The sequence below is a fragment of the Elephantulus edwardii genome, unplaced genomic scaffold (genome assembly GCF_000299155.1).
Source record: "Elephantulus edwardii isolate Elephantulus edwardi_28Jun2011 unplaced genomic scaffold, EleEdw1.0 scaffold00073, whole genome shotgun sequence".
NCBI classification, from domain to species: Eukaryota; Metazoa; Chordata; class Mammalia; order Macroscelidea; family Macroscelididae; genus Elephantulus; species Elephantulus edwardii.
In genome coordinates this window covers 12,840,325-12,853,531 of record NW_006399823.1, presented here as the reverse complement: position 1 = coordinate 12,853,531, position 13,207 = coordinate 12,840,325, and the positions used below count along the sequence as shown (strand labels likewise).

Here is a 13,207-nt window from a genome sequence, read left to right as displayed (position 1 = left end):
AGGCCCTCATCATGGATATGATTTTGCAGTTCCTGAATCATATGAGGTAAACCAGTGGATACAGCACGAAGTAAGACATACATATTTGCCATGTCTACGAAGGGGGAAAAGATATTATTAGCTTCTCAAATAATTTTAATTTTTTTTTAAATTTATTTAAAATAATATGTGGCTGAACATGCAAATGGACAAAACAATACGGTAACATGTCCCACACCCTGGTCTCTCAGTCACCTAAACCCATTCCTCACAGGAAACCAATGCTATTGTAATTTACTATCTTCCACAAAGATACTTTATGTTTATTCAAGCAAATGCATATTCTTCCCTCTGCCTTTTTTTAAAAAGGGTCTTTTTTTTGTGTACTTACATAAGATTGTAACTAAGAGATCTCCTCGAACAATACATTAAGAATTTGCTCACATTTTACAATTGCATAGTACTCTGTTGTTGTTGTTGTTGTTGACTGCCTTCAAGTCGAGCACAACTCATAGCGACCCCATGAACAAAAGGCCTAAAGTCCCTATATAACCATCGACATTTGTCAAAGTTCATAGAGTTTCCAGAAGCCTGTTGTATAGGAAGTGGATACCACTCCTGCTTCCAAAAGTACTCCATTATACAGATATATAACAATTACTTCACAGTCAGGCAGGGAGCTCTGGTGACACAGTTCAAAGAGTTACGCTGCTAACCAAAAAGCTGTGCCTCTGTCAGTTCAAATCTACCCACAGCTCTGCAGGAACAAAATGGCCAAGCTCTTCCCGTGCTATTTACAGCCTGGGAAAACCTGCTGAGAGGTCAGCTTTGAGTTGGTTCTGAGTCAATGGCAATGACTTTAGTATAACAACATTTAATGAAATCGGAACAATACTGCAATTAGTAATTAATATGCTGGCAAAAAGATCTAAACTAGAAATCCTTAGATTTGGAATTGCTGTGTCAAAATGTAATCATGTAGCTAGTTCTTTCTAAACAGTATTCCCAACACCCAGGAGATCCTCTGTCAACAGTGTTAATATTTGTCACATGCAGTGGTTTTCATTTTTTAACTTTACCAGTAGCCACACAAATACAGAAAAGTGTACAAATCCTAAGTGCATCTTAACTGACTTAGCACCGGTGAACATATAACACACCCATGGAATCACCACAGTATGAAATACAACATTACCCTTCAAAGTACACATTCCACTTACTCCTCCACAAAAGTAACTATTATGAACACTAAACCACTGATCAGTTTTACAAGGTTTTGCACTCTATATAAATAGAACAATACAATATTCTTTCATGACTGCTATGTATTTTATCCATATTGTTAACATATAGCTGTAATCTGTTCATTTGTAATTCTCCCTAATAGTCTACTGTTTAAGTATATTAGATTTTAAACATTCTCAGCTGCTTTTAGTTTAGGACTACTACATGCTGCTGTGAACATTTTTAATCACAGGGAGTTTTGCTAACCCAAAACCATGCCTCTTGAAATGGTTCAACTGCTCCAGCTGCACCGAGAAAGATGGGCATTGAAGAAACCCAATGGTGGGTCAGCGATGAGTCACTTCTGACTCAAATGCACTGAGTGGGTGACAAAAGTACATTGTATGCACACTGTATGCACATTGACCCAGTTTTCTTTTACATAGAAATATAGTTTTCCAAAATAGTTATTTAAAATATACTAGTAATAATCTGAAAATTGCTGTTACTAATCTTGAAAGATTTAACAATAACTAAAATATACTTTTGAATGTAAGGTGTTCATAGTCTAGGTGGACTTATAAGTTACTAAACATTTAGTGTTGCTTACCATTTTTTTTCTCTTGTCGAATGATATTATGACATTCTGCATGTAAGAACTGTAAATGATCTGCTACCATTCGTTGCTGACATTCATGAATCACTTTCGTATAAGAACTTGCATTTAAGTATTTTCGACATCGAATTTCTTCATCTTTTAATCTACCTAAAACCTAAAGAAATATATAATTAGGAACTATCAGATTTTATTATAATGAAACCCTGTAATATAAGTAACAAAAACAGTCATACACTAACGGCTCAATAAAAAAAAACACCAAGTAAGAGTTATATAGCCAATTAGCATTCAGTATAGGAGCTCTGTTAGCATAGCGGTAAAGAGCTACACTGTCAAGCCGAAATCCAATCCACCAGCTGCTCTGTAGGAAAAAAGATGATCCATCTTTGTGGTTTACAGCCTCTGAAAACCTGTTGCAGGGTCATCATTGGTCAGTTCAGACTCAATGGTACATAACAACAATATACAACATAATTCAACTATGATTATTTATTATGAGTATCATATGCTTCAGTGGCATAGTCCATAGGAAGCTGTGCAGCTAAACCAAAGGTCACTGATTTGCTGGTGGTATGAGTCCATCAGGTAATCCACAAGAGAAAGGTGGGCAAGTTCCTCTGCAATCTACCTCCTTGCAAAACCTGGTGGAGACTCAGCTAGGTGTTAGTTCTGACTCTATGGCAGTGAGTTTGGGTTTTGTTTTTAATGAACAAGAACTAAAACTTAATGACTTTCATTTTTGTCTTTCACCCTAATTGTCCTACTCTACAAACAACTCAACAGACAATAGTAAAAATACATAAATATTAAAACCCGAAGAGGTAGACCCTACAGAAGTCTCTAAGTCAAGATGTATTCATATTATTAAGACGACTCGTATAAAATCCTTTTCATAGTGTATCTGATTTCTGATATGTAATACATAAAATGGTACATCGTGTAATTTGGTGGTGTTACCATTCTCAGATGGCTGCTCTTGGATGCTCAATGTTATTTACTGTGCAAATCACTGCCATATAGCAAGCAATGTCAATAATGAATTTTTTTTTCATTTATTTTTAAATACAGTATTCAACTTATACCAGAACTAAAATATCAGCATTTGGAATGGAGTTTGATGGTAGGTTGATAACTATCAAACAAAATCATTTATATCAACTTAATCACTGATTAATCTTATTCTTTTGCATTGACTCCTCTTCTTGTACAACACTGTTGTTGTTAATTGCCGTCCGAGTTGTAGGCGACTCATAGCAACCTTATGAATGAAAGACCTGAACACTTGTATACCTTACATCTGTACATTATGTAACAAAAATTATGCTAGCAGAGAACAAAGACTTACAGGTATGAGAAGACTGGTAAATGTCTGTGTGAAAATACTGTAAGGTGAAAATTCTGTAACAGAAGTTTCTAAACTTAACTGGTCATGAGGAATTGAGAATTGGAGAGTGCTGGTGTGTCCACCTGGCCATCATTCACAAACCTTTGATGAGAATGAGGCTTAAAGGATAAAGTCAGCTACTCTAAGGTAATACTGCAGGCCAAGTCATAGACATCAAAAGTTGGCAGGAAGGAGGCTCGCTTAACCACACTGTATCCAAGTCTCTTCTCCAGCGGCATGGCTGGTGGGGTCAAAATGCTTATTTTTCAGCTAGTAATCAAGCACTAACCATGAGCCTTAAGTCAGATATAACAGAGTGTACATGTTTCAGTGACACTGCACTCACTTTAAGACTAGATTTAAAGTCTTTAAAAACAAGCTTAAGAAGCAATAAAAAGCTCTAGTGACATTCAGATATTAACCAATAAGACAGCAATTTGAAGCCACCAGCCCCTCATGCTATGGGTGGGAGATGTAGCAGTCAGCTACAAATAAATAAATATTTATAGCCTCTGTCCTAGAGGGTAGCTACAAATCAAAACTAACTCCATAGCAATGGGCTTAAGATGGAAAAGGGAGAAGAACAATTGATTTACTCTATCTTAAACTGAACAGGTGGAAGAAAGAAAAACAACCCAGTAAGACTTGTTCTAGGTCCCAAAGCTAAATAATGGCAGGAATAGAGTGAAGAAAACCCTTTACCTAGAGTATGTCTTAATCTAACAGTGTTACCAATAAACACAATGTTTCTTGATATATGTTCCATAACTATTTCACTTTACATATTTTATCTTTCTTGCTTAAACCAAGAAAGTCCCAAAAGTCACTGGACAATGAAATGGCGATCTCATACTGAAATTAACACTGCAAATAAAAATATCTGGTTAAAAAATTTTACTCTCTCTTTTATTTCTTATACTACTTTGTTTTTACATTCCTATCCAGTCAACTAATAGCTGACCCTCCAGTGGATTTTCAGAGGCTATACACAAAGGAGGAGACTGCTCATCTTTCTCCTGTGTAGCAGCAGCTGGTGGATCTGAACCACCTGCCTTTGGCTTGACAGTACAACACTTGACCCCTGAGACCAACAGAGCTCTCTAATTAGAGAAGGGGAAAAATTCTTAAGGAGACTAAATCCTCAGCAATAAGGATTTATTGAAAAGTATAATGAAAAGATTGGACTAGCACAGGTTTCCAAGGCTAGAATCTTTATGGAAGCTCACTGCCACATAATTCTTTTGCAAAGTGTCTGATGAGTTTGAATTGTTGAGAGCTTCAATAAGTGTACCATTGTTGTTGTTGTTGTTAAGTGCCGTAGAGTTGCAGGCGACTGACTCATAGCGACCCTATGAAGGAGAGTCCTCAACGCTTGGGTGCCTTTCATCCTCTCTCCAGGTTCATAGGGTTTCAGGAGGCAAGCTATTATGGAAGTGGATGCCACTCCTCCTTCCAAGCTTGTTTTAATCAGGGAGCTCCACCCCACTCTCTGACCGCATTGGGTAGCCAACCATTAACGCATTTGACACATCAGTGTCACAGTGTTCAGTCTCACAGCAATCACAAGTGACTGCAGTACGGTAACTTGTACACCAGGGCTATACGACCTAGAGGAATGTCTGAACAAAAACAATGAAAGACAGGCCCAAGGGCCGCGGATTAAAAGTCACCCACCTTTGGCTTGGTAGCATCACTTGGGCTTGAAGCCCCCTGCTGCCTTAAACCATAAGGTACCATTAGGGTCCCTATAACTCAGAGTTGTACCAAAAATAAAGCATTTTCCACCATAAAATATATTCATATCAAGTAAAATCACACCTCGGATACAACAGGCATATTTAACACAGGATCTTTTATCTTACCTTTTCCATATACTGTGAGCAGTTTGATTCTTGTAATAAGTTTGAAGCTTCTTGTTTGTAATACTCTCCTGTTTCAATCAGAAATGGAGACTCAAAGATTTCCTGATAAAACTAAATGAATTCATTAAAATTACATTAGGAGAAAAAAAACAAAAACAAACAGGTCTAAGTCAAATTAAAAGACTGTAAGTCTTATTTACACAAGAGGCTTTATACCTTTAAGGGGAATTTCTTCTTATACTGTTCAACATGAACAAAGGAGTTAATAACCCCATGGATTACTTTCTGGTTTGGGTCTTCACCACCACGATCACTAAAAGAAGGCAAAAGACAAAAACATTTCTGAGACTCTGAACATCTACAGAAATCCACAAAGTATACAAAAACTAGTTGCTTAAGTTCATTCATCTCTTAAGTCATTACTTTACATATGTGTATTGGATAGCCTTTCAATGGAAAAAAATTTAAACACAAAATTAAAAATATGTCAATACTGAGATACATCTTTAATTTAAAGTGCTGGAGTAACTGAGCTGCTTTCTCATCATCACAAAGAGATTTCTTTACTCAGAAATACAGAGAGACAGGCTTTATTTGTAAAGGCAATATTTCTGTCGACCTTTACAAAAGCTTGTAAATCATCTCAATAATCCATGTAACAATTTGCTAAGTCTTCACTCACTGGCACAACTGAGATGACAATCTGAACAATAACAATCAACAACACAGGTATTACTAGCCTTTGCTAGAAAAAACAAAACAGAAGAATAAGAAAAACAGAGTTAACCTGAAACAGCAATGAAACAATATGGCCCTAGGTTGAATTTCTAATTCCATTATTAACATGTAAAGCAAACCACAGTGAGGTCAAAGGTTTACCTTGCTACGGCAATCTTCAATTCTACGTAAAATTTTTAATATCTTTAGAAAGATAACTACGTGAAATATGTTATCATACCATAGAAAAAGCTTCATGTTATTAGTACTTGGATACTAAGCATTTAAGCTTGTGAAAAGCATCAAGGCAACTTCTTTTACATAGTATTGTCTTTCTTGCCTCTGCATCTCTCTAATGCTCTGATATTATTCTTCTAATTATGTGGATACACTGGGGAAAGCTTCTATACATTAATTAATATGGCTACCATAACTTTATCAGTCACACTGTTAGTCTAGTCCTAGACGCTAACAAGAAAAATTAGTCATATAAGGTCACACCTGTGAGCTCCTTTTCCTGTTTCCCTTCCCACTGGTACATTCTAAAGTACAAATTAAATCTGATTTTACTCTGTCCTTCCTGTCTCAGGACTCCCACCACATATTTCGGACCCTAACAAACCCAAAACAAACTGAAATCAAGTAAAGAACAGCCTCAAAAACCAACAGTTCTTAAAATACTAAATTCTTAGTGCTTATTAACTAAACTGTCCACCTTATAAGAAGGACAGCATCTGAATCCAGACCCTATTGGATAGAATTAACTATACAATCTTTAAGATGACCACGTAGTTTCTAACGACACAAAATACACTCTACAAAGTCATTATATACATTTTTTTTTCTATTAGGTATTAAGCTAAATTGTAAAAAGAAAAAACCTAACTTGTACATAATACAAAAGCACTGATTAAACTAGTCATTAAACTATCATCTTATCAAAGAAATAAATCTTGAGAAAATATAAAGGACATTTAAAGTGTGGGTTCCCACTTGGCTCAAAGTTTCACCATCCTTTCCTTTCCTAGCTACACTCCCTCCAAAACAGATTTGTCTATGGGATATTCAACATTCTTAGCCAACAGCAAAGTTCAAAAGCATCAATTTATAGACTCTGAAAACCCACTGGACAGTCCATGATGAGTTGCTTCCAACGAGGTCACTCACAGTTTCATCAGCTATAAAATACCTGACAATATCTATCCAACAGACTCAAAATAGAATTAGCATGGCAATCAGTAGAGGCTAGCTACAACAAAAATATGAGTTGGCATAATATTTCTGTTAAGACCAGAATCAGCAGTGTCTTTTCCAGAATTAATATCATAACTTGACCATGTGAGTCATAACAAATTACATATAACATTCACAAGATTGGGAATTCCACCATGCTTAATTGTGCCCATGCTGAAAGTGTACAACAGACCAGGAAGTCATTTAAAGTAAAAAAGAGGATATGGTAGGAAATAAGAGAACTGCATCACAGCTGTGTCCTTTTCCCACACCTGTTCAATCTCTGTGTTGAGTAGCTAAGAAAAATGTGGCATCAGGATTAGAGACTCATCAACAATTTACAAATGAAAATGACACAATCTTGATGCTGAAAATCAAAGACTACTTCACTATGGATTATACCTCAAAAATCTTCAAAACTGGACCCATAAGCAACCTCAGGATGGAGGAAAGATTGAAGCTGTCAAAGATTTTCTTTTACCTGGACCCAAGTGGCAATCAAGAAATTAGGTGCACTGTTAACACTGGGTAAAACTCCTGCCAAGGACCACTTTTAAAGTGCTCAGAGCAAGAATTTCACTTTAAAGATTCAAGTACACTCAACTCAACCTATGGTAATCTTCCAATGCTTCATATGCACATCAAAGAAAGTTCAAAAGAGCAATCTAAGGAAAATGATACTTTTGAATTGTGATGTTGGCAAAGATTATTCAATATACAGTGGACTGCTCAATGAACAAACAAATCTATCTTGGAAATGCAGTCAGTAGTGCTTCTTAAATGCAAAAATTGCAACACTTCATCTTTACAGTCTGTAAAACAGTAACAGGATCATTTTACCTACAAAGGTTGATTTTAATTTTTTTATCTAACATTGACACAAAGTTAGAGTAATTTTTATTAAGATAATCAAAGAAGTAAAATTAAATCATTATTTCCTTTATACTTTTAATATAAAACAGTGGAACTGTGTTAAGGAAAAAAAGTCACTATTTTCTAACAAATTATATTGTTAGAAGCTGTATTTTTGTTATTATTATTGTTATATGCTGTAGAGTGAGAACTCATAGCTGAGCCCTCTACTGGTGTTTTTCAGAGGCTGTAAATCTCATGGGAGAAAACTATCCATCTTTCTCCCTCAGAGTAGTGATGGGTTCGAACTGCCTGACTTTGAGACAGCAGCACAATTCCTCACCACTAAGCTACTAGGTTTAGTCAGAAAGCTCTAGTTGCCTAGTGTAAGAAGCTGCACTGCAATCCCAAAAGCACATGGTTTTAATCCACCAGTACTCCGCAGAAGGATGGGGAATCTCCTCCCCTATGATTTACAGCTTCTGAAAACTCCACTATTGAGTCAGCTGAGTCAGTTCCAACTCAATGGCACATAACAAACAAGCCACTAGAGCTCCCTATAAATATTTTTAGTGGCGTTCTTTTAGTTAGTGACAGTTCAGTAGGGAAAAGAGGAAGGGAAAAACTTGTTCTACATTAAAAGTCTTTTGTTAACATCTCACTTTCTCCTGAAACAATGCAAGTGACAATTGAACAATGTGAGTGACAATTTGAAAAATTTATAACACCTACTTTCTATTTGGGATTAATGTTTGTATGTAGATACACACTCTGATTTTTTTTAACCTGTTTTTTACTCAATACTTCTGCATGTATACATATATGTATTCTATTCTAAATCAAATCAAATAGCAAAACAGAATTGACTAAACAAAATAAGTACTCACTTTTTTACTTCTCGGAGCAACATTAGGATAAGGATGGACTGAAGAGGTTCAACCATCAGTTTCCTCCACATATCCAATGCTAACTGCAAGGAAAATGAAAAATTAGTATTTGTTTCCAACACTTATTTAAGACATTATTAAACTAAAGATCACCATAAAAATAATTCTTTATGAAAACTAAATGTGCAATAAAAACAGAGCTCTAATGGTCTAGTGGTGAGAAGCTGTGCTGCATTCCCAAAGGCACCCAGTTCAAGCCCACGAGCTGCTGTGCCGAAGGATGGGCAACCTTCTCGCATGCGATTTAGCTATGAGTCTGTTTGGATTCGACAGGACACAAAAACAATACATGTGCATAAAAGAACAAAAATTTCATTTAAAATTATAGTAAGTGTATCAGGCTTGCATGAAGAACAGATTAAAGTTTTATTACTGAATAAAAATCTTACAAAAATTATTGCTCTTTATAAAAAAATCTTCATTTCTTGATTGCTAAATGTGGTATCATGGATCAGCTATCGTCTGTATCATCATATAACAACACAGTCTGCATGGAGTAGATGCATCTCCCTGACAGTTCAGGGGAGAAAGATAGGCAATCTTCTCCCGGGTGATTTGCAGCCTTAGAAACCCTGCTGGAGGGTCAGCTGGTTACAACTTGATGGCAATGAGCTGTTAAGATTATAGTGCATAAGGCAGGTGCTACTCATCAAGGAAATAACAGAAACAGAGAACTATCATAAGTTTAGTTAGTAAAATGATCTATAATTTCTATAGCTCTAATATACCTAAAAGATTCTTACAAAATCTCTACAGTATTTTTTTATGCTTAACAGTTAGTATATATGTGCTTGATAATTTTTTAAATTATAATTAATGTAATTAAATTACAATTAATGTAATTAATGTAAAGTCACTGTAGCACATTAATACATTTGTGCATCAGTAATTTAAATATTTTCCCACCTCTCCTATTTCCATAAGTGGTTCATTCATATCTACACCACCATAGCCATACTGAAGGTCAGCTTCTGTCAGCTTATTCTTTTTAATAAACTGAGTGTTGAGATACCTAAAAAACAAATACGGTATTATTTTGTATTACATCAAAATCGAGAGAAACAAATTACTTGTAATTTTAGAATAATTATCTTATAATTCTAACTCTATAGTGCAGTATTTCTAAATTGTTCAATATTCCTAAAGTAATTAAAGAGAAAAAAGAATGCAATAAGTTAAAATGGTGAGTTGTCTCTTTCAAAAAAGTGCAGATTTCTAAGATAGAAAAAAACCCAAATCCTTACTTTAAGAATAAGAATTGTGCCTAAAATCCTTATGTCCTAACAGCTCTTATTATTATCTGGTGGGAGGTCAGACCTCTTACCATTTGTTAATTTTCAGGTTCTCATAAACTAAAATAAAGTCCAACTTTCAAAAACATTTTTAAAAAGTTATTAAATTATATAAAACATAAAAAGAACTCTTTAAAAAAACAACACTAATGCACACCCATTTTTATTGCTGCATTGTTCACAATAGTAATGAGATAGAAGCAACCCAAGTGCCCATCAACAAAAGAATGGATATAGAAGTTGTGGTATATTCACACAATGGAGTACTACGTTGCATTGAAAAACAAGGAACTCATACAATATTATTCACAACAAACCTTTCCCCATAGCAGAAAGAAGTCCTTTTCTAAGGGAACGTTTCAGTTCTGCACATTTCAAGAAGTAGTAGGTTATGATAATTGCAACACAGGTAATGACTGTTGACATTTATAACATACTTACCTATATAAGCAATCCATATAGTCTGCACCCTTGCTATATTCTTCCCAATACCTATGATACATAACGAGTACTTGTTCTTCGGACTCCAGAACTCTCTACATAAGACAAAGAAAAAAAAACATTTTTACTTGGAAGTCATTCGTCATTTTCATTTCTATAAGCTGTAAGTTATCAAAAATTAAAACTCTAAAAGTACTTAAAAAATTCAAGCATTAAAAATTATATTTGTCAATTATATTCCAATTTTTAAACTACCTTAAGAGAATTTTGTTGGTCAATTATGTACACACAGTAAATTCTATTTACTACATATACTATATGCAGTACTATTGCAAAGGTAACTTGTCCATGTAGTTGTAAAATTCCATATATCCCACTGCCAAAGAAATATTAAGAATTTTGTCATCCCAGAGATATGCGGTTCAAGTCCACCAGAGGCTCTGCTGGAGAAGGAGGGACAATCTCCTCCTGTATCAGTCAGATCTGATTTGACGATACATGCACACAAAAATAATAATAAAATTTTTTTAAAAAAATAATTTTGTCCTCGAGGTCATATAGCCCTGGTGTACAAGTTGCCATACAGCGGTAACTTGTAACTTGTGGTTGCTGTGAGGCTGAACACTGTGACACTGATGTGTCAAATGAGTTATTGGCTGGTTACCCAATGCGGACAGAGAGTGGGGTGGAGCTCCCCAATTAAAACAAGCTTGGAAGGAGGAGTGACATCCACTTCCATAATAGCTTGCCTCTTGAAACCCTATGAACCTGGAGAGAGGATGAAAGGCACCCAAGCGTTGAGGACTCTCCTTCATAGGGTCACTATGAGTCAGTCGCCTGTGACTCGAGGGCACCTAACAACAACAACAACATATAAAAAACAACCACAATTTTTTATTTAAAGCAATATGAAATATTTGTTTAAAAAAGTAAATAATTATTCAAATAATAAACATTTTAAAGTCAGCAAAAAAATAACTGCCTTAGTACAAACAAAACAATATGGGAAGAAAAAAGAATTTTAGAAACTAAAGAATCCAAAATAAAGAATATACCCTTTGCTCTCAAAAAATAAAAGGCTAAAATGTAATTTTTCAATGCTATCTGTGGGCTAGAATATTTTATTCAGATCAGTTTAAAATAGAATATAATCTTAGTAGTTTGTACCTGAGTCCTCAAAATCGTTGTTTTTAATGAGTTGGCTACTTTTTTAAATATATTACCACTACAAATTATTCATTTTTCTGAACATGATTTATTTATGGAAATCTATACCTTTTCCACATTCCCCAAAACAAATTGTGGGGAGTAAGGGAAACCTGGTTTATCCTAATACATTCCATTTAGAGGACGGTCCTCCTCCAAGAAAATGAGTCCTGGTGGCTTAACACTTAACAGTCAGTAGTTCAAATCTACCAGGAGTTCACATGGAGAAATGTGGTCCATCTAGTTCCATAAAGATTTACCGTTTTGGAAACCCAATGGAGGGTTGCAATGAGTAAGAATCAATTGAATGGTCATGGATTTGTCTTCTGGACTTTTTTAGCAAAGGAAAAGTACTCTCACAGCATTAAAAATTAACAATAACCAAAAAGATGGTAGTTCAAACCCAGCAGCCACTCCATAAAAGATGGGCCTGGGCCATCTTCTCCCACAAGGATTTAAAGCCTCAGAAACCCAAGGGAGGGTCACTGTGAGTAGGAATCTACTGCAAAATTTGGTATGGTTGGAACACATTTAAAGCTAAACATAACTTGATTTCAGTCTTAGCTCTTATACTTATTAGTTACATGATCAGGAACAGATTAACAAGGAGCCCAGTAACACAGTACTTGATAGATTATTTTAAATATGTTTGACTTTTTAAACATGGTTTTAGAAACAAAACTAAGAATTTGAATTTGATGTATTTGGGGGGGAGGGAGGAGAACCCAACGAGTAGCTCAGTTACATAACTATACATCTACAACATGTTTGTATCAGGTACCATTTCTTACCTTATGCAAAAGCCGTACGTGATTTTCCAAAAAAATTTTCGTTTCTGTATAAAGTCTTTCTCCAAGGGGTTCAGGGTAAGCCACACACAAAGCGTAGATATCTCTAATTAACTTATTAAGGTTTTCACATCATTGGAAATATGTCATTTTAACACAATCTAGGCACTAAAAACATTTTTTGCCAGTAGGCTTTATATACTTGTATGTGTGTGTGTAACAAAGTAAAATACGCCATCACGCTTACCATGTAGAAATATACTATAAAATTATAAAGTTGAACCCTAGAGGACATTATGCTGAGTGAAATATCTTGGTCACAAAAGGACAAATATTCCATAGGGCTACTGTCGTAAAATGGGACTGACATCGGGGTTGAGGGAAGACAGAGGAGGAGGAGAGGATGTATATGTATACTGCATTGAAACAGATGAGGGAGAGAACTATTGTCATGACAGGAGTCCAGAATGAAGGCTGCACAGTGGAATGGACTTGGGGGGAGGGATTGCATAAAAATGAAAGAGTTTTTCTTTTACTTTTCAAGGGGAAAAGTGAATTGGGGGGGAGAAGGTGGGCAGGGAGAAAAGTGCAACAATGAATGAATGGAAACCTTAAGTCTTTGTAAACTTTCATTAAAATTACTAAAAAAAATTTAAAAATCTA

At 35.3% G+C, this 13,207-nt stretch overlaps 1 protein-coding gene across 1 annotated transcript in view; it reads right to left on the bottom strand.

The window, feature by feature from the left end:
* The window catches only part of CUL2 (cullin 2), a 32,705-nt gene that overhangs the window by 15,499 nt on the left and 3,999 nt on the right, over positions 1 to 13,207 (bottom strand). The window contains exons 2-9 of the mRNA XM_006888929.1: positions 12,548 to 12,650; positions 10,551 to 10,645; positions 9,724 to 9,829; positions 8,758 to 8,840; positions 5,285 to 5,381; positions 5,069 to 5,179; positions 1,814 to 1,976; positions 1 to 94 (exon numbers count right to left, since the gene is read on the bottom strand). Of these exons, the coding sequence (XP_006888991.1) occupies positions 1 to 94; positions 1,814 to 1,976; positions 5,069 to 5,179; positions 5,285 to 5,381; positions 8,758 to 8,840; positions 9,724 to 9,829; positions 10,551 to 10,645; positions 12,548 to 12,650 (852 nt within the window). The remainder of the gene's footprint in view (positions 95 to 1,813; positions 1,977 to 5,068; positions 5,180 to 5,284; positions 5,382 to 8,757; positions 8,841 to 9,723; positions 9,830 to 10,550; positions 10,646 to 12,547; positions 12,651 to 13,207) is intronic.